This window comes from Pleurodeles waltl, chromosome 10 (assembly GCF_031143425.1).
Source record: "Pleurodeles waltl isolate 20211129_DDA chromosome 10, aPleWal1.hap1.20221129, whole genome shotgun sequence".
In the NCBI taxonomy this organism is placed as follows: Eukaryota; Metazoa; Chordata; class Amphibia; order Caudata; family Salamandridae; genus Pleurodeles; species Pleurodeles waltl.
This window is the reverse complement of record NC_090449.1, coordinates 96,738,237-96,759,640: the sequence shown is the minus strand read 5'-3', so window position 1 is coordinate 96,759,640 and position 21,404 is coordinate 96,738,237. Positions and strand designations below refer to the sequence as shown.

The following is a 21,404-nucleotide window of genomic DNA, read 5'->3' as shown; positions in this document are numbered from 1 at the left end:
AACCTCAATGACTTAGTAATACATTTGTTTGAGTTTAATAAGGCAGAAATATATCTCTTATTTGGGAAATGGGTGTCTGTCATTCTTAGTAGGCTCTAGCCAATCTGATAGTTGCAGAGAGTGACATAGATAAGGCCTGGGCATCCTTCAAGAAGTCTTCTATCAATGAAGGAATGAAAAAATAAGGAAACAATTGAGAACTAACCTTAGAGTATCAATTCAAATGGTGGAAGAAGACTGAATGTTTTCTCTGGAAATCCTTGATCTAGAATTATGTTTAGAGGGCAAAGCCAATTCTTTAAAAGTGACGAACCAGAGTGAGCCAATAACAATGTTGAAGGTATTTTCCTGTTTTCTTCCATTGTCACTGTTTTTCTGCCTTTCACTTCTTCCATCTTTCCCCTTTTTTGTGTTTTTCTCTCTCAAGCAAAATCAGATGAGGGGAAAATATTACTGTTTCTCAAAAAAAAAAAAGTGCTGGTGAGCCCCACCTGCAAACACCTGCTGAAATTAAGCACTCAGAAAGACACATCAGGGGGCATGTTGCCGAAAATGCTCTTTGTAGTGACTGGTTTTGCATGCTGGTGCCATGCCAAAGAAGGCAAGCAATTGTAATCCATGCTGTCACCTTGCTGCACTGCCCTGAGTCACATGGAAAGAGCAGGAATTCACTCTAGTTATCCAATATGGCACATTTCTGTACCTTCCCCCCTGTGCTGGTGCCTTTTTGACAGCCTAGTGCTAATGCCAATGCAGGCACCTGTTTTTGTGCAGGAAGGGACATCTCCTTGCACAAAAACAATGCTGAGAGGCTTTTTCATCTTTCTATGTGTGCTGCAAAATGCAGCACACATAAAATGAGGAAAAAACAACGAGAAATAACAATATTTCTCCGTATTACACCTCTCTGGAGTAGGAGTATGAGTTCAGTGCATTCCCAGGTTTACAAGTCCTTGCAAATCTAGGAATGCAACAAAGTCCTTGGGAGTTGCGTGGGAACTCCCACTGCAATGCCCATAGTATGCCTACCCCAGGCAAAGTAAAACAACGCAGCAATTTGTGCTGCGCTGCCTTACTCCATATTTGTGAGGCCTTTCAAAGCCACGCAAAGTGGCTTCGCGTAGCTTAAAAAATATGACTTTGTGGTTTGCGCGAAACATGTAACATGTTGCAAGGTGCAAGCAAGGCCCAACCCACTCATAAATGTGCCTCGTACATATCGAAGATGGACAACTGGCAAATATACTCCTATTGTCTTGCTGACGACTTGGTGTTTACTTGTTGATATGCTTTGATCGTGTATTTCCAAGGCGGCTGACGCCAATACTTTCAGTGTTGAGATTAAAAAGATAAAAGGTACAAATTAAACATGCAATAATCATTCACTTGTCACACACACCTCTTTAGTACCGTATCAAGAGTTGCCACTTCATAATCAAGGCTGAATAATACGGTGGGGAAATCATCTTTTTCACCAAGGAACATCTACTTGATTTTATCAACATTTTAGCGAAAAACAACAGTAAATTACTACAATGTAAGACAGACCTGGTTTTATTTAGGCTTGCCACTTATGAGGTGAAATATATCGCTTAAGATTGTTCAGAAATAAGAGATACGGTTTATTTTAATTTAAGTAATTCAGAATTATAGTGTTAGCATGCTCTAAATGCATGTAAGCACGGTTATAAAACTGATGTTAAAGAAACATAACATTCCGCAAGCATATATATATATGCTTCTGCAAACGAATCTTCCCATAAGCAGCTACACATATAATACACATAACTGCCTTTCAAATGCCCAGTCTGGACTATTTTGTTCAGAGATATAGCTATTCGTGTGAATGGTACCCACCGTTCTGGCTGGAAAGGAAACACATTTATTCTGTTTCTTTTTTTGTTAATCTGATTTTGAAATGTTGCCCTTGAAAAATTCCAGATTTGGGAGAAATGTGCTGATAGTACTAAAACTAAAAACAAGTACAGGTCATAGTTTCAAAGTGTAAAGGAAAACAAATCATATAAATGTTTCACCTTTTATTACACCTAGAATATGACCCGCTACACTATGTAGGAAAGAAAGCGTTTGTTTTAATGTTTTACAGACATTGCCGTATTCCCCAAACAGCATATCGTGCATTTAACAATGTTTAGAGGTGCTAGTGACGATGTTAACGGTTCCAACATAAAATACAAAAATATATAATATCCTCTTGAACATTAATACCATTGCTATATAACTTATAATCGTGTGAAAACGTCCTTTATAAAAATTCAAGTCACTTTTAGGAAATAGCAGCTAATTTTGACGAAGGTGACAATCTTAGTTTATGTCAAATGGCAAAATGAACATACAATCTTGAATCTGATAAGAAACCACTAAAGAAGAAATAAACAAATCTCTTTTAAAGGTAAGTTTGCTAACTGCGTTTGGAGATATATGCTTTTCATTATACAATTCTCAATATTAACACTGAAACACATAGCATAAATAATTCTAAATCAACATTTTGGTTAATTTCTTCCGGCTGAAGTCGAATTACACACACAGCAAAGCTTTGAGAAATTATTCTTATGTTCGCAGACTCTGAAAGAATGCCACCAAATGACATTTTTATTGCATTGAATTGCGTATTTTTCTTTAATGTTTCTTTTAACAAATGTTTAAAATCACGGTTAATGTAAGAGAACTAACTGGTCATTTTACTGCAAGGCGTGCTTGAATACATTTTTGGTACACTTGGGCTAAGTAAAATATTTGAACCACTCATGTTTTTCGTAGAGTGTGACAAACACATATTGCATTATTTACTATAAATGTTGTATCTAAAAAAGATGCTTATGTTAAGCCAGGTTAACACAGATTTATATCATTGTGCTGCAGTGGCTGGGTACCTTCTATTGGCAGTACTTATTTAGAAAAGGCATGCAGCACATATTTAATGGAAAGAAAGAATTAAACTGAACACTGCCAGTATCTTAACAAATACCTACCATCCTAAGAAGGTGGCATCAAGATTCATTTCAATCTTTGCGAAGCAGACACTGTACAGGATTAAATACCGACACTGGAATCTAGTTGTTGACAAAAAAAGCATTGCACAATAATATTTTTTCTAACAAGGGGTTTCAAGCTACAAAAAGGGCAATAGAATAAAGTAGAAGTGGCCATATCATTTCAGAGATAGCAGACTTTACTCTTGGTGGAGTTTTCTATGTGTTTTCTGTTTGGAACGGGATATTTGATCATACCCTGTCTTCCCCACAGACTCAATTACAATGACTTTGGGAAAACGGAGTCACGTAGTGGTAGAAACAGAGACAAGGAGACACAGAAAAAAAGAGAAAATATATCTGAGAGTGGATTGACACAAACCAACACAGACAAGCAGTGCCTATGTAACACAGTGGTTTAGTTATTGTGATGGGACAACAGTGCACACTTTCTTTCAGTTCTCAATAGTCTTGTTTCTTAACTATGGGCAAAAACAAATGGGCTAAATTTTCTTTGTGGGTAAAATCAACTCCCTGTTAACAATAATATTGTCTCTCCACAATATAGTTCACATACCCCCTTCAAGCCCATTAGTCTCTCATTTTGTAAAAAAGTTCAGTTCATGAACTGAACCTGGGACTGTTAAACATTCTGGTGTTACATATGTCATGTTTCTCTTTATTTCTTAGCTTATTTCTGAATTGTATTCTTCCACCCTTGCTTGAGTCTGGTACCATGAAGGAAGCTCGAAGGAGACTACACATTGTTTGCAGTACTTATTGGGTATGGCTTTGACTGAATAGCAATTTAAGCAATAGTGATCCGAAAACAATATAATATCACCCTTTTTACTTTCATTCTGCTCTTGTAATTTGCAGCAGGTTGCCAGGAAATAGCACAGGGCACACCACATGTAAACTATATGAAGAAATATTGTATAAATTAATGTATTCTATGTTAGTTACAGCTAGGAAGAGGAGAAAGAAAACCAAGGCATTAGAAGACCCAAAAAAACTGATTGTTCTTGAACTATAAAAACAGTTGTATATTAGATTTTATCACGAAGTCTGTGTGGGGGCATTCCTTTGGCCTGCTATAATACAAGAAGAAGGCTGTGAGAATGCACTCCAGTATGTCAAGCTTTGTATCTCCAGTCGTTGCAACAAGGAGAAAACTTCAAATGGTCCAGAATTGGAAATGCATTTGCTGTTGGTCCACTAGATTATATTTATCTTGAACGCCATATGGAGATCTGGCCAAAGGTATGGGGTCTGGAGCTGAGAGGATATAATCAATGCTAAATTTAATTTCTGAGTCCGTTTTTCCAAGTCCAGAGTTTTTTTGTGTTAGTGTGCTGGAGAACTCTCTTGGAAAGTACTCGTTTTGTTCCAAATGTCTATGTGCTGGTTCAGATTGGTTTTCATTAGAGGAGGCATTGTGCAAGCAAGTGTCCATGACGGGAAATGCAGGAGATGGCAGTCCATCTTTTTGACCAGGTGTATGTACTTTCTGTCCTCGTTTGATGTTCCTCCTTCTTCGTCTCCTCCTGTAATTACCATTTTCGAACAGGTCCAGCATCGATTCACAGCCTGGTGCAAAGGTCCAGTAGTTTCCTTTTCCCTTCTCATTTCCTTCTGTCCTGGGAACCTGCATTCATTTAAAAGCAGTTCAGTGTGTGTATGAAATACAGATGCAGAAGCACAACATCTGTCTTCAGTTTAGAGCCGCACTGGTGTAAACACACAAAACAAGGAGTTCAGATCTACTTTTTTTCATTTAGCATCTTGTAGGTAAAGCGCTCAAGGCTATACTTTGCAAAACATTATGCAAACTATGCACACATTTGTGGCGGTTATAGCCAGACTGCTTAATTTGAAAGTTCTTATCTACATCATGCAAGACCTTTAATTTACCTGTAAACAGTGGATACTAAGACACTCTAGGAAACTGCTGACCACACCAGCCACCCACTTCATCCACAGCACATTTAAAGAGTGTGCTACAACTCTCCTACCCTAACCAAACTCGCCCACAAGTAGTAACTTTTCCAAAAAACATGTGAAGGTCAATGAAAGGCCAATTCTGTGCTGACAGGCTATACACATCTATTTTTTAATGTAACTTCCTGCATGCAGCACCATCCATTGGAAAAGGCTTTGCTGTACTAGCCGAGATTCCGACAGTGATAGTACAGACAGTGAAATATAAGCAGCATAAATGACACCTAATGTTACCATTTTGAAGTTCTCAACACCAATTCAGTTGGAAGTGGGTGGGGTATGAATATTCCAGCCGCTTGACTGAATGAATGAATAGTACATATGCTTACTCACTCTCACACACTCTGTCATATCCTCATTAAACCCTCTCTACGGATTCAATGTTGTCAAATGAGCATTAAGGAGTGGTACTGAAATGTGCAAAATATACAGATTGTGCTTGAAAACTCATTTTTATGGCACCATTTTTTAAAAAGCCCATCTCAAAAACATTGGACTCAACATGGGGAAGAAACACAAAGTACTTGAAAGGTTTCTTCCGAGGACATTTGGAAAACTTTGTGAGTAGCTCAGCTATACTACACCAGCTGAAGTGAGAGGCAGCTGACATACATTTTACTACAGATGGAGCACTGGCAAATTTTAGAAGTCTGGTCTTATGAAATTCAATGCACTTTTTCTTCATAACATTCCTTTGCATTCTAAAAGAAAAACAACAATGTTATATGTTGCCAAATGTCCCTTCAATTAATATGTTACTAATATACTGCATATTCACAAGGGAACCGTGAATTTGTTCACACATCTTCCACATATCCCTAAGTGCGTGCGGGTCTGTAGTTTTTCTGTGGGAAACTGTAACTTTCTAAAGATTGCAAAACGTTTCATTTTGCCACACTGTGAGAAATCCTGATTTTCGAATACATTTTGGTGTTATTTAACCTTATTTAGCACAGAATACAATTAGGGGTCTGATTTACTCAAATGTAAAAAAACGTATGACTCTTATAGAACATTCCATGATCAGTGGCATAGTGGGTGTTTCATTGTCCCTAGTGGAAGGAGAGAAATGAGTCCTCTAGCTGCTCCTTGATTTGTCAAATACTGCAAAAACCAGGGTTCAGTGGGCTTCTCCGATTTTTGGGCCTCAGTGCTACTGCACCTGCTGCACCTATGGAAGCTACACCCCTAGCCTTGATCTGTTTTAATGTATGAATATTGGACGTATTTACTAGCATTTCCTTTTCAAGCCGTCTTAGCTTACTGTCAGCAACTGTCTTTGATGTATGGGTAATTACTAGGAAAGAAAGTTCTACATGTTTTTCAAACACTAGATTTTTTATGCATTAATTAAAGTTAGTTTTAGAGATATGAGATTTAAAATTTACTTTAGAAATCCTTCCTTTTCTCCCCAACGGTGAAAAGTAAGGCCATGTGTGCTCCTTCCCGTACAGTCTGCAGCAGTTGAGTCAGGGCCTTTATGCAAAACTTATAAGTGTGCATAAAAGTGTGGAGAATACACTTAAAGATGTTTGCAAATATGAGATACTTTGACAGTCCTACATGTGAAATTTAAGAGAAAACTTGAGTGCAACAGGTACACTCCTGTAAGTTATACATTCTGAAATCAGTGACTTAACTTTTGTAAATATGGTATCAATATGCAAGGATAAGTTAATCCTATTAGCTTACTTAAGTCAGTCATAAGCCAAATGAACGAGTTACTTACCTTCGGTAACGACTTTTCTGGTGGATACATTAGCTACCTGTGGATTCCTCACCTCATGAATACTCCCATGGCGCCAGCATTTGACGGAAATCTTCTTACTAGTCTCTGCACGTCGACGAGGACGTCACTCTAGCCCACGCGACGCCGTCTGACGTCATACAGGCAATAAGAAGTCCTCGCCGACGTGCCGATGACAGTACCAACATTTTTTACGTGCATGAGAATAATAATAATAACCCAATGCAATGAAAGAGCAAAGCAACATCTCTTAATATTGTAAATCACACAACATTGCAATAAAATAGCTGTAGATTTAATATAACCTTTTTTTTTTTTTTTTTTTTTTTTTTTTTTTTTTAAACAAATAAATATATTTATACATACGAATCATGTATATACCCAATATATATATAGATTTATATATACATATACACATATATACAAATATCATACATGCAAAATGTATTGCAACTTTGAAGACCAAAAGGAGCACCCTCAAGGATTGCTTGGAGAGACCAAAAAGGCAACGGGGAGGCGGGTGGGACCGTGAGGAATCCACAGGTAGCTAATGTATCCACCAGAAAAGTCGTTACCGAAGGTAAGTAACTCGTTCTTCTGATGGATACAACTACCTGTGGATTCCTCACCTCATGAATAGAGTCCCAAAGCAGTACCACGCCCGGCGGTGGGTGCCTAAATGGTCAAACCAAGAAATCCTGCAGCACTGACCGTGCAAAATGACCGTCCCTTCTGACCTCAGAGTCCAAACAGTAATGTTTCACAAAAGTGTGAAGGGACGACCAAGTTGCGGCCTTGCAGATGTCAACCACAGGAACACCCCTGGCCAAGGCCGAAGAGGCCGACTTAGCTCTGGTGGAGTGAGCTCTAATGCCCTCAGGCGGATCCTTCTTTGCCAAAGAGTAACAGATTTTAATGCAAAGAACAACCCACCTGGAGAGTGTTCTCTTGTGGACTGCCTTTCCTCTCCTCTTGCCCACGTATCCGACAAACAGCTGATCCTCCAGCCTGATATCCTTCATTCTGTCGATATAGAAGCTCAACGCCCTTTTTGGGTCCAGGCGATGTAGTCTTTCTTCCTCCTTTGAAGGATGAGGCGGAGGATAAAACGTGGACAAAGTGATTGTCTGAGCCAAATGGAAGGGTGAAACAACCTTCGGAAGGAAAGCAGCCTTGGTCCTCAACACCACCTTATCCCCATAAAACGTTATATAAGGGGGTTTAACCGATAAGGCCTGCAACTCACTCACTCTCCTTGCAGATGTTATAGCTACCAGGAATACTGTTTTAATAACCAAATACCTTAAGGGGCAAGAATGCATAGGCTCAAAAGGGGACCCCATAAGGAAAGTCAGGACCAAGGACAAATCCCATTGAGGCATAACGAATGGTTTTGGAGGATATTGATTCAGAAGACCTTTCAAGAATCTGAGAACAATAGGGGATTTAAATAACGATGGTTGGTCTGGAAGACAAATGAAGGCTGACAAGGCCGACAAATAACCCTTAATGGTAGCTACTGCACAACCTTTCTGCGCTAGAGACAGTGCAAAAGACAAAACATGTGACAGACGAGCATGTAAGGGATCAATCTGTCTCTCTCCACACCACATAACAAATTTAGACCACCTATTAGCGTAGATAGATTTAGTGGAGTGTCGCCTGGCCGCTAAGATAACATCCACTACATCAGGCGGGAGAGAGAAGGAACTCAGGTTGCCCCGTTCAATCTCCAAGCATGTAGGTGCAGACTCTGGAGGTTGGGGTGTAAAACCTGCCCCTGCGACTGCGAGAGGAGGTCTGCCCTGAGAGGGAGACGGAGCGGAGGGCACAGTGAGAGTTGGAGAAGGTCGGAGTACCATACCCTCCTTGGCCAATCCGGAGCTATTAAGATGACTTGGGCCCGGTCTTGGCGAATTTTCCTCAACACTCGAGGAATCAAGGGTATGGGGGGAAACGCGTAAAGCAACTGGTCGCACCAGGTTATCTGAAACGCGTCCCCCAACGCTCCCTGCATCGGATACTGGAGGCTGCAGAATAACGGGCAATGCGCGTTCTCCCGAGTGGCAAACAGATCTATCCGAGGAAACCCCCACATCTGGAAGATTAAACAGACTTGATCTGGATGGAGACGCCACTCGTGGTCTGCCGAGAATTGGCGACTGAGACTGTCCGCACGTACATTCAAGACCCCGGCCAGATGATTTGCCACCAAGCAAATCTGATGGTCCTTTGCCCAGGACCATAGCCGAAGAGCTTCTCTGCAGAGAAGGTACGACCCTACTCCTCCCTGTTTGTTTATGTACCACATCGTGGTAGTATTGTCCGTCAGGACCTGTACCGACTGACCACGAAGGGATGGGAGGAAGGCCTTGAGAGCCAAACGTACAGCCCGTAACTCCAACAGATTGATATGAAACACCTGTTCCTCTGGAGACCAAAGCCCTTTGATCTCCAGATCCCCCAGATGAGCTCCCCATCCTAGGGTGGAGGCATCCGTTATTACCGTGGCCACTGGTGGCGACTGCGCGAACGGCTTCCCCTGTGAAAGATTGTTGCCCGCAATCCACCACTTCAATTCCACAGCAGCATCTCTGGAGATCTTGACAGTACCTTCTAAATCTCCCTTGTGTTGAGACCACTGCCTTCGGAGGCACCACTGAAGAGCCCTCATGTGCCAGCGAGCATGCGTGACCAACAGAATGCAGGAGGCGAACAAACCGAGCAGACGAAGGACCTTGAGGACTGGAACTACCGCTCCATTTCGAAACATTGGAACCAATTCCTGAATATCTTGAATCCGCTGAGGCGGAGGAAAGGCTCGACTCAATGTTGTATCCAGTACTGCCCCTATGAACAGGAGGCGCTGAGAGGGCTCCAGGTGAGATTTGGGCACGTTCACCGAAAAGCCCAGGTCGAACAACAACTGGGTTGTTGACTGCAGATGATGCGACACAAGCTCCGGGGACTTGGCTTTGATTAACCAGTCGTCCAAGTAAGGGAATACTGCTATCCCCTTCCTTCTGAGCTCCGCCGCAACCACTGACATCACCTTTGTGAAGACTCGAGGTGCTGAAGTAAGACCAAACGGGAGGACCGCAAACTGATAGTGCTGCGACCCTACCACAAACCGGAGATACTTCCTGTGCGACTTGAGTATCGGGATATGAAAGTAAGCATCCTGCAAGTCGACAGACACCATCCAATCTTCCTTGTTCAACGCCAAAAGCACCTGTGCTAGGGTCAGCATCTTGAACTTTTCCTGTTTGAGGAACCAATTCAAGATCCTCAGATCCAGGATTGGTCTCAACTGACCATCCTTTTTGGGAATCAGGAAGTATCTTGAGTAACAACCTCGACCCTTTTCCTGCTCTGGGACCAACTCTACCGCGCCCTTTGAAAGGAGGACTTGAACCTCCTGTTCTAGCAACAGGAGGTGTTCTTCTGAACAATAAGATGGGCGGGGCGGGATGAGGGGCGGGAACTCCCGAAAGGGAAGGGCGTAGCCTTTTCCCACAATGCCGAGAACCCAAGTGTCCGTTGTGATAGACCTCCACTTGTGGAGAAAACGCTGTAATCTTCCCCCTACAGGAGAGGAGTGAGTGGGAAACGGTGGAAGCCTAAGGCTGCTTCCCCTGCTGCACCCCTCCAGAGGACGAGGAAGAGGCAGAGTGCTGTTGAGAGGCTCCTCTGGTACGGACCCCACCCCTCCCCCTCCCTCTAAATGACCTATAGGGGAGGGAAGAGGCGGGTTGCTGGAACCTCCCCCGAAAGGAAGAGGAATAAGAGCCACGCCCAAATCCCCGAAACCTCCTGAAAATTCTAGAAGAGGCAGAGGAAGAAGGAGCTTGCAGTCCTAACGATTTGGCTGTGGCTCTGCTCTCCTTAAATCGTTCCAAGGCCGAATCTGCCTTGGCTCCAAACAGTCTGTCCCCATCAAACGGGAGGTCCAGCAGGGTCGACTGCACATCCGCAGAGAACCCTGAGTTTCGGAGCCAGGCCTGTCTTCTTGCCACCACAGCCGTGCCCATCGCCCTGGCCACCGAGTCGGTCGTGTCCAGCCCAGACTGGATAATCTGGGTCGCGGCAGCCTGGGCGTCCGAGACCACATCCAAAAGACCCTGGGGAAGCTCCGTGAATGAAGACGAAATATCATCCATCAGCGCATGGATGTACCTCCCCAGAATGCACGTGGCGTTGGTGGCCTTCAACGCCAAACTGCATGACGAAAATATTTTCTTGGACTGCGCATCCAGTTTCTTGGAGTCTCTGTCTCCAGGCACCGTCGGGAAGGAACCAGGCGCTGACTTTGAGGAACAGGAGGCTTGCACCACCAAGCTCTCCGGCGTAGGGTGTCTAGAGAGAAAGCCAGGGTCAGATGGTGCAGCTCGATACCTCCTGGCCACAGCCCTATGAACGGCCGAGGAAGACACCGGCTTCTTCCACACCTCCAACACCGGATCCAGCAAAGCCTCATTAAATGGCAAGAGAGGCTCAGCTGCAGCAGAGGCCGGATGCAATACCTCTGTCAGCAAATTCTGCTTTGCCTCTGCCACCGGCAAAGGCAGGTCCAAAAAGCTCGCTGCCTTCCTCACCACAGCATGAAAGGAAGCAGCCTCCTCCGTATATTCCCCTGGAGATGAAAGGTCCCACTCAGGGGAAGTGTCCAGCCCACTGGCTGTATCCAGACCATGCAGTCCGTCTCCAGAGTCCTCAATCTCTCCCTCCTCTAGGACTCGCTGGTACTCTTGCTCTTCTAAAAGACGGAGAGCACGCCTCCTCGAATGAAGTCTCTCCTCGATACGCGGAGTCGACATGGCCTCCGCCGACGTCGAAGAACGGCGCCGATCTCCAGAAGCATCTGACGCCGCGTCCGGCGCCACAGGCAGCTTCGGCGCCGAGGCAGGAGCCGGAGGACGAGGTCTTGGAGCCGATGGACCAACCGGAGTCACAGGGCAAAATCCTGACTTCGACGGAGGGGCAACCTCCGGGGCCGAAACATCCGAAGCCACCGGAGCGGCCACCGACGCCGGCACCGGCGCCGAGCCCACATTCCCAAAAGGGAGAAAGGGCATAAAGGGTGCCGGCCGAAGAGGCGCAGGATCACCCAACGAAAAGGCCAAGGGCCCCGAAGGACCAGCCGGAGCAGCTCCTGGAGCCATCTGCTGAAAGATGGTATACATCGCATTAAGAAACGCGGTACTATCGGCTCCAGGAGTGGGAAAAGCCGGATACTGGGGTGCCTGGATCGAAGGCGACCCCGACGCCGGCCTCGACGTCTGCGACGCCGGAGAAAACACAAGAGGCTGCACCACCTCAATCACTGACGCCTGACCAGGTGAAGTCGGTGACGCCGGAGAGGGCAACGGCGTCGATGGATGCGGCGTGACCGTGGGGCTGACCTCCCAAGTCCTCCGACGCCGAGCCGAAGGTGACCTCGAATGAGACTCCTTGCTGGAGTGACGTCGTGAGTCTCTACGGCGCCGGGAGTCTCGATGACGCCGGTGAGACCTTGGCGAAGAAGACTTCTTATGATGTTTCTCCTTCTTCTTTGACTTTGCCATGAATAACTTGGCCTCGCGCTCTTTGAGGGCCTTCGGATTCATGTGTTGACATGAATCGCAAGTCGAGACGTCGTGGTCGGAGCTCAAACACCATAGACAGTCGGAGTGAGGATCTGTAACTGACATCTTGCCCCCACACTCCCGACAGGGCTTGAAACCCGACTTCCTCTGAGACATTGTTACCGCAGAGAAGACTACGCAGCAGACAATACACTGTAACCACGAAGGTAACAGTAACTCCCTCGAAGATAACCGTTTCGAATGCACGGAAAAAAGGGAACTGTCATCGGCACGTCGGCGAGGACTTCTTATTGCCTGTATGACGTCAGACGGCGTCGCGTGGGCTAGAGTGACGTCCTCGTCGACGTGCAGAGACTAGTAAGAAGATTTCCGTCAAATGCTGGCGCCATGGGAGTATTCATGAGGTGAGGAATCCACAGGTAGTTGTATCCATCAGAAATGTCCTTTCTGAATAGGACGTTCAGTGTGCTTTATCTGCATAATACCATTGAAGATAGAAAAGTTCTACAAAAGTTGAATTGGCTGAGAAGTATCTGGCAGCAAAATGCCAGCGTGCATAAAAAAAGCTCTGTTAAGACAGAAATTTTGCAAACCACAAAAATAGAAAATTCTTGAACTCCTCACACCTTCACAGGGGAAAAAGACAATCTTGGTAACCCTCTGTAATCCTTGTATTTTGGGCCACAAATCTGCAGTAAATTCTAGAATTTGCAGTCCCCTCCATTTTCATTTGCAAATGTACAACCATTATGAAATTATTGTATGCAGGTTATAATTTACTGCTCCCAGTGCATAGAGTCCTTAAAGTTGCTGGTTGTTAAAGCAACACTTAAAAAGTCAGAAGTCTACCTTGCTAGGTTTATGCTGTCACATGAAGGCGACTTCATGATTTATGGGGATTCACACTCCTACTGGACAAAGTTTAGTCATGCAACTTTTGCCCTTTTTGAGTAATTTACACAAGTAAATCATAATAAAATTCACATTTGTGCATTCAAACCTCTAAAGGTACAATGTATTCCCTTTGAAAAACCCTCCTTCCCACACATCCTTGACACACCGATGTGTGCTTTCATTTTCCATCCTGGGATGGCTTTTATTACTGCTATTCACTGGAGGAGTATCACTCTTGTTTTGAGTAGCAGGAACATAACAGTCAAATGTTTGTGAATATCCACAAACTTCAGAGTTTGTCAATCAATCAAGCAGGGATTTGTAAAGTGCAGTACTCACCCGTGAGGGTCTCAAGGCGCTGAGGAGGGGAGGGGAGAAGGTGGGGGGGAGATGCTGCTACTGCTCGAACAGCCAGGTCTTGAGAAGTTTCCTGAAGGTAAGGAGGTCTTTGGTCTGGCGCAGGTGGGTGGGAAGAGTGTTCCACGTTTTGCGGCGAGATGTGAAAATGATCTACTGCCGGTTGTAGCTCTGCGGACGCGTGGGATGGTTGCGAGGGCGAGGTCAGCGGAGCAGAGATGCCGGGTCGGGGTGTAGAAGGAGAGTCATCTGTTAAGGTATTCTGGTCCGGTGTTGTCCAGTACTTTGTGAGCGTGGGTGAGGAGTTTGAAGGTGATTCTCTTGTTGACTGGGAGCCAGTGCAGGTTTTTCAGGTGGTCTGTGATGTGGCAGTGGCGGGGGATGTCCAGGATGAGGCATGCGGAGGCATTCTGGATGCGTTGCGGCAACTTCTGGAGTTTGTCTGTGGTTCCTGTGTAGAAGGAATTGACGTAGTCCAGTTTGCTGCTTACGAGGGCTTGGGTGACTGTTCTTCTGGTTTCGGTGGGTATCCATTTGTAGATCTTTCGGAGCATGAGGAGGGTGTTGAAGCAGGAGGAGGAGATGGCGTTGACTTCCTGGGTCATGGATAATGAGGGGTCCAAGATGACTCCTAGGTTGCATGCGTGGTCTGTGGGAGTCGGAGCGGTTCCGAGAGTGGCAGGCCACCAGGAGTCATCCCATGCAGAGGGGTGGAGCCAAAGATAAGGACTTCCGTCTTGTCCGAATTGAGTTTGAGACAGCTGCTCTTCATCCATTCAGAGATGGCCTTCATTCCTTCCTGCAGGTAGGTCTAGGCGGAGTCTTTGGTGAGGGAGAGGATCAGCTCGGTGTCATTGGCATATGAGATGAAGTTGAGGTTGTGGGATCGGGCGATGTTAGCTAGTGGGGCCATGTAAACATTGAAGGGGGTCGGGCTGAGGGACGAACCTTGGGGTACGCCTCAGATGATTTTGGTGGCCTCCGAGTGGAATGGGGTTCTGCCGGTGAGAAAGGAGGTGACCCAGTCCAGGGCTTTGTCGCGGATTCCAGCATTGTTGAGGCGTGAGCGTAGGGTGTGGTGGCAATCGGTGTCGAACATGGCCGAGAGGTCCAGGAGGATGAGGGCCGCGGTTTCGCCGCTGTCCAGTATGCTTCTAATGTCATCGGTGGAGGCAATGACGGCAGTTTCAGTGCTGTGGTTTCTGCGGAATCTGGATTGGGAAGGGTCCGGGGTGCGGTTCTCCTCTAGGAAGCGGGTTAGTTGTCTGTTGACGGCCTTTTCGATTACTTTTGCCGGGAAGGTGGTGCAGGGAGATAGGCTGGAAGTTCTTGAAGTCCATTGGGTCCGCCTTGGGTTTTTTGAGGAGGGCGTTGATCTCAGCGTGTTTGTGGTTAAGCGTGGCATTTTTTCGGCCAATACCCGCCCGTAACTCAGCCTTCTCCATCGCTAACTCTAAATATACGGCCAAGGAAAATCTGCCATACTAGTGGATTTACTACTACAATTCAGGATCTTAAAATTCCACAAATCCAGATTTTGTGAATCAGAATAAGGAATTTACTATCGTAATTGCACTTTTTAACCTTAGGTCCACAAAGTTATTGTGTTGTACCCTAAAAAAACTGACTTCCATCCTCATCAATTAGCATCAAATCATATTTTATGTGTGTGTGTGTGTCTAAGAGAAAGATAATCAAAGCAAGAACACACAAACCCAGTTACAAACAGTATGAGATGAGCTGTCCGTGAGTGTAGATAAAATGACCTAGAGATTGTCAAGAACAGGAGGGATGTAGAGAAAAAGGGCCACATGTACAAAAGGTTTGAGCAGTTGCAAATGGAGAATTGGGCCATCTGCAACAGCCAAATAGGCTTTGACATGTACTAACCCTATTTCGTGAGGAAGGGGTGTGTTAAGGGTGTCCCTTCATAATAACTAGTCACTTGGGGATGTTAGAATGTTTTGTTCCAGAATGCGGTCAAAAAATATTTGCAGGTTAGCACCAATTTCAAATTTGTGTTAACCCATTCACAAATGGGATGGGGTCTCCACGGGACACCTTCCCCTTTGTGAATGTCGGTGACAACCTTTTTAAGGGGAAGTGGTCCCACGGACCACTGCCTATTCTTAAAAAAGATAAAAGAAAACTTTTCATTTTTGTATTTGAAATGCATCCCATTTGCCTTTAAGGAAAACGGGCTGCATTTCAAAAAATAAAAATGTTGCTTTATTTAAAAGCAAACACAGACATGCTGGTCTGCTGTCCCCAGCAGGCCACCATCACTGTGTTTTTAGCGATTTCCAAATTGCAACCTACCTCATGAATATCAATAAGGTAGGTCAATTGCACTCACTGGGAATCGCAAACAGGGTAAAACACACTGTTGTACGTAGCTACTGGTGATTTACTAATAGCGAATCACAAATATTTGCTATTAGGGAATTGAAAACAGAAAGCTTTGTACATGTGGCTCAAAGTATTATATCTGCATACTAATAATAGCTCTTATGCCGTAATCCTACCTTATGCCCACCTTGCACCAGGAAACCCTTTTTGGGAGAATTATAAAACTCATAAATAAATAAAATACATTTCTTCTAGGAGAGAGATTATGAACAAAGTTGGGATGTAGGTTCAAAATGTCTTATATCTATATTAGTAATAAATATTCCAAGGCTGTAACTAAAAGGTATGACTTTTATTCAATTTAATGCTACCCAATTTACTGACCTAAGAGGGTAGAAGTTGCAGGCAAGGCATTTAGAGGTCCAGACTCATGAATTGCAGATTACCTCATATCTTATTGGCGAGCATGCAACTCAGTGGCCATCCTGCTAATTACAACATTGGAGGCACCTGGATTCCAATAGGCTACTCCAGTGAATAGGTAATTTTAAAGATATTATGTATGATCAAATATGTATATGGTCCTTAAAGACCGATATAGAGGGTTCTGGCACATTTTTTCTTTTCTGTTGCTTGTCAAAGTCCATTTTAGTTGTACATGTAAGCACTATAGACACTGCACACATTTTGCAGATAACTATTTCAAATACATGGATTTTCACCTAAATGATTCCCTGTCATACAAAATGTTGTGTTTTACCCTCAACTATGTTCATTGCCCATACTTACTGCAGCGCTTCTATCTGAATATTCCAGGGGTTACTCAGGTAAGAAGATACATATAGAAAAGGCTGTGTTAAATATTTGTGAATGTATATGTTAAGGCTGTGAAGTTGTTCAACTAATATGGTCTGATTGTCTCTGACCAAGGGTTTGACAGTTCCCAAGGTATGCCAACTGGTCTAAGTTCATAGTCCATATGAGCTAATACACTGCACACATGTAGACTGCATGTCTTTCACCTGTTTACCACCACTTTCTGAAATGAGTGTAATCAATGCATGCTTACATTCTAGTTTTTGTCCTGGTATCAATTTCACTAACACCTGCAAAAAGCTTTATAAATACGGGAATAAGCTAGGTCCAGACAAGCTTACATTGAACGTGATGAACCCATCGAGCCCTAAAATATTATTTTGCACATTGTACTATGGAATGTAGAGCCTAGGAATACTATGATAGACTAATAATGTGGCCGGAACGTTGAGGGGCAAAACACTGAAAGGTAAGTGCATATGGAGGAAGTATACATGTATTATTCTTAACTCCACATCTCTGTACCTTAAAGATCTACATATATATCGCCCAGGTGCATATATCTAGTGTTAGGTGTAGAAGATCTATTCTTACTTACCTTTCAATATTTTCTCTTATGATATTGTGTCCATGAATATGCTACCATCAAGGTTGCTACCACTATATTCTGGGAGAGTGCTCTTTTGAAGGGAGAAATATCAGATGAACCCTTATAAATAAATTCTAAGGATCGAATTGCCGGATCTAGATTTTAGGACCTTGGATTGTAATATCTCTAGTCACGCACGGCAGTAGAAATATGAATGTAGAATACATTTTTGGATACGGTTAGCAACCCTGAGAGAAAACATTTAAGTTGACAATGACAGTAACAGCTTTGATCTTTAGAATATAAGATTAAATTCAGGAGAAATTAGTTCAAGCACTGCATCATGAGGTGGTTTATGAGGTGTCTGGAGGTGAGAAGTGTGGGTTGCTTTCTTATATTAAGTGGTGGGGACTTCCAGGAGTAGTAACTACCCAGCGAAAAACTGCTATGGGGCAAATGTTGTCCTGAGTTTGATACCTCGTGTTGAAGGGAATATCTCTATCTATGGTTCCTTCATCTACAGGAATGGAGGGTAATGCAGCTAGCTTTTAAGGACCGCTGGGGTAGTGGGTTCTGTAAGTTACTTTGAATTGACTCCTAGCTACAATGGTTACAAAATTAAATTGATGGGTAATGTGACTGAAATTGGCTGAGGGGGCGACAAGCCAAACAGACGAAAGACGTGCTGCTTTAATAGTGCAGTGGATGACTGGGGCACCTGCAAGTACAGAATAACCATGGTAATGTGCAGGATTATCGTGAGGGCAGGATCAAGCGTAAGCCCACCGTGTGACTGTGGGTGAGAGTGAAGGAAAGAAACCATCGGAATCTAGGGGGTCAAGCAGCGAGTGAGGTGGCTTTGTTCAAGTGAGAGGCTGTGCAAAGTTGGAATTCAGCTTCAGTTTCAGTTTTCTGCTTAAGTCATTGCCCCAACTCCAGTGACAGATTGACTGCTGGTGAAAACATCCTGGTTTCTGAGGTTGGGTGCAACAGTCCACATGCACTGTTTTAGTCCGCAATTTATCCATACTGTAAATAAATATCCCTGTAACAAATACATTCCCTGCTGACAACATTGAAAAGTATATTAATCCACTTACCTTCCTACGGAAGTACCGAGCATTTATTTTGGTTGCATAGATTTTATAATGTTTGTAGAGTTGAAAGTCGCTTGTAAATTATTTCTTAAACACACCAGCTCACACGTTGAGAGTGTTCCCACGTTTTAAATGGCATCCCATGTCTTGCTCCTTACCTTTCCATAGTTCCTTCCTTTTCCTGCACTTATTCCAATGGAAAATCAGATAAGCAGATTTGCAAGTGTGTGTCCACTCGAAACTCCAGCTGTTCATAAGTATGGATGCTTAAATGTTTGTGCATGGGGCATCTTTGTAACCAGTGTAAGAGATGTGAAATTCTGCTGGGTAAATAAAAATGCCAGTAGGAACTAACAGACACCATTATTGGTGAACGAAACACACTTACGAAAAAAAACATGTCCTGAGACGAAACTGGAATTAATCAGGAGTTTCCCCAAGCTTTTTCAAGCGAAAACATACTTTTTATAACAGAAAAACCGAGCTAAGAATTGCCATTTTAGAAAGTCGGCTAATTAACAGCAGTAACTCTGTGCATCACATGCTCACCTTGATAAAGCAGCTGTTCAGTGACAGGTTGTGCCTGATGGAGTTCTGCCAGGCTCGTTGGTTTGATCTGTAGTAGGGGAATGTCTTCATTATGAAATCGTAGATGGCAGACAGGGTCACTTTGTTTGATGGACTGTGTTGGATGGCCATTGCAATCAAAGCGATGTAACTGAAAAAGTCAGGTATTTCAAATTAGACATTGGCCAGTGGTTGGCACACACTGCATGGTCCAATGAAGAACACAAACAAATAACTTGGGACCGAAGTTTTCTGCCTTTCAAAAATGACTTTGTTGCTACGGCACACATCATGCAACTGCAAGTAATACACAGTTTCAAATCACTGCGCACAGTATCACAGTGACACGCATCACATTTGCAAGCATCTCAGTGACACGCATCACATTTGCAAGCATCAGCCTTCTAGAGGGTTTAATAATAAACGCCTACACTTTATGACAGCATCGGCCATCGTCCCTTTATAAAAGCTGTGGACAACGTATACTCGTATTTTTAAATATATTAGTGCATTATTCCGGTAAACATAAATAAATAATCACTATTTATATATGCAATTTACATTCTTCTTGTAATACTAATATCATTATGCAGGAACAAGAGAAAATTGTGTTTCGGTTCTACCCGATAAAGTGGTTTCACATAACCTAAGGGAAGAAAAAAATGAAAAACTTTGTAACCTTCTTTTTTGTCGATTGGCACCAGCAGCCTGGTTGTGATTCTGTTCTGCCATGTTACCCAGAACGTGCAAATAGTGTAAAGGAAGAATGGGAAGAGGAAACAGAAGATGAAAGCGTATCCCCCCAAATAGGTGCTTTGGACTTGCTTACCTGGGTTAATGTTAGCCTTTTCGCCATAGTAACAAGCTGCCCATTACCTCCAAGCAAGCACAGCTCTGACATACTGCACGCAATCACATACTTTGAACTTTGGTGACATGCTGCCCAAACGTTTTGATCTTAATGACATACTGCTCTTTCCCTGCATACAATTACATCCCTCAAGCTTGATGAAACGCTGCTCCTTCCCTGCACACTATCATAGCCCTCACACTTTGGTGACATGTTCCACTCTTTGCACGCCAGAACCCCTTTGAAGTGTCATGTTGCCCCTTGCCAATATGCAGTCACCCCTGCGTACTTTCAAAGGTCCCACGCACTGGCGTAACAATGCCCCCCGCGGTGCAGGGGTACCCGAGCTCCACCGGGGGCTCAGCACACTAAAGTGTGCACGGGCGGCCACTGCCTGAGAGCTCCTGACTGAGTCGGGGTGGGGCGGGCAGGGACGATGTTCTTTGTAGGGCGCCGGCGGCCTCAAGTTTCCTTACGCCACTGGTCCCACGCTTTGGTTACATGCTATATCTTCCCAGCACACTATCATAGACGTCGCAGTTTGGTGAAATGCTCCAGGGATGTTCTATACTTAGCGTGCACAACCGCCTCAATCATAGTGACACGCTGCTCTTATCGCTATACAATCATAGTCTTTACACTTAAGTGACATACACCTTGCTTTCCCATCCCCTCTTCGGACGTACTACTAAGATCTCACACTGTGGTGAAATGTTACAGCAACATGCCACACTGCTTGCCCACCCGCCCCAAGCGTGGCGACATCCTGCCATCACCCATCACACTTTTTTCCACTCTGATGACATATTGCTTCTTCCCGACGCACTATCCTTGACCTCACCCTTCAGTGTCATGCTACACCCCTCCTGGACGTCAACCCTGACGCCCTGGTGACATTCTGCATACAAAGCCATCGCACCCAGGTGACATACCTGTACGCAGGCCGGGTGAACTTCTTCTCCTCGTCGGAGCTGCATGTCGGGTAATCCTCCCCATCGTAGTTGAAGCAGTTGTACGGGTACTGCGAGTTGTCAAACATCCTGGAGAGACCCCGACGCCCAGCTGAGCCCTCTGCCTCCCACCAGCCCCTACCTGCCGCGCCTGCTGCTAGAAGTGCCGCCTTGGAAGCACTGCTCTAAAGCCAACTCTCTGGGCTCCCTCTCCGCCTCTCTCCCCTCCCTCCCCTGCCCTCCTGCTAGTTTTTTTCAGATTCTTGACTCCCAGGCAGCCGGTCTATGGAGTTATTCCGTTCCCATCCAATCTGGTTATGAGCTGCGCAGCTAATAACGGATTAAATCGGCTCGTTCTCTCGTGAACCTTTGAACTCCGGGGCGCGCGCAGCCAGTAGCGTTTCCTCGGCTCTGTGGGTGGTCTGATGCGGCCGGGGGGGTGGGAGGGGTGGTGGAAGCAGGGGAACTGGGTGAATAAATAATTCTTATGCTTTCTGCATGCATACACTGATGGCAGCAATCGCGCTTCGAGGTTTTATATATTGTTTTATTAAAGTTTGAGGCGTCAGTGTCTAGTTTACTGAATTTAGGAGTTTTCTTCCCATC

At 44.4% G+C, this 21,404-nt stretch overlaps 1 protein-coding gene across 1 annotated transcript; it reads right to left on the bottom strand.

Moving 5' to 3' along the window:
- Window positions 1-2,024: 2,024 nt before the first annotated feature.
- FOXL3 (forkhead box L3) lies at window positions 2,025-21,007 on the bottom strand. Its single transcript, XM_069209832.1, has 3 exons — window positions 20,781-21,007; window positions 18,981-19,149; window positions 2,025-4,644 (listed from the first exon to the last, which is right to left on the bottom strand). Exons 1-3 carry the CDS (start codon window positions 20,885-20,887, stop codon window positions 4,174-4,176), a joined length of 747 nt encoding a protein of 248 aa, XP_069065933.1. The 5' UTR covers window positions 20,888-21,007; the 3' UTR covers window positions 2,025-4,173.
- Window positions 21,008-21,404: the final 397 nt, after the last annotated feature.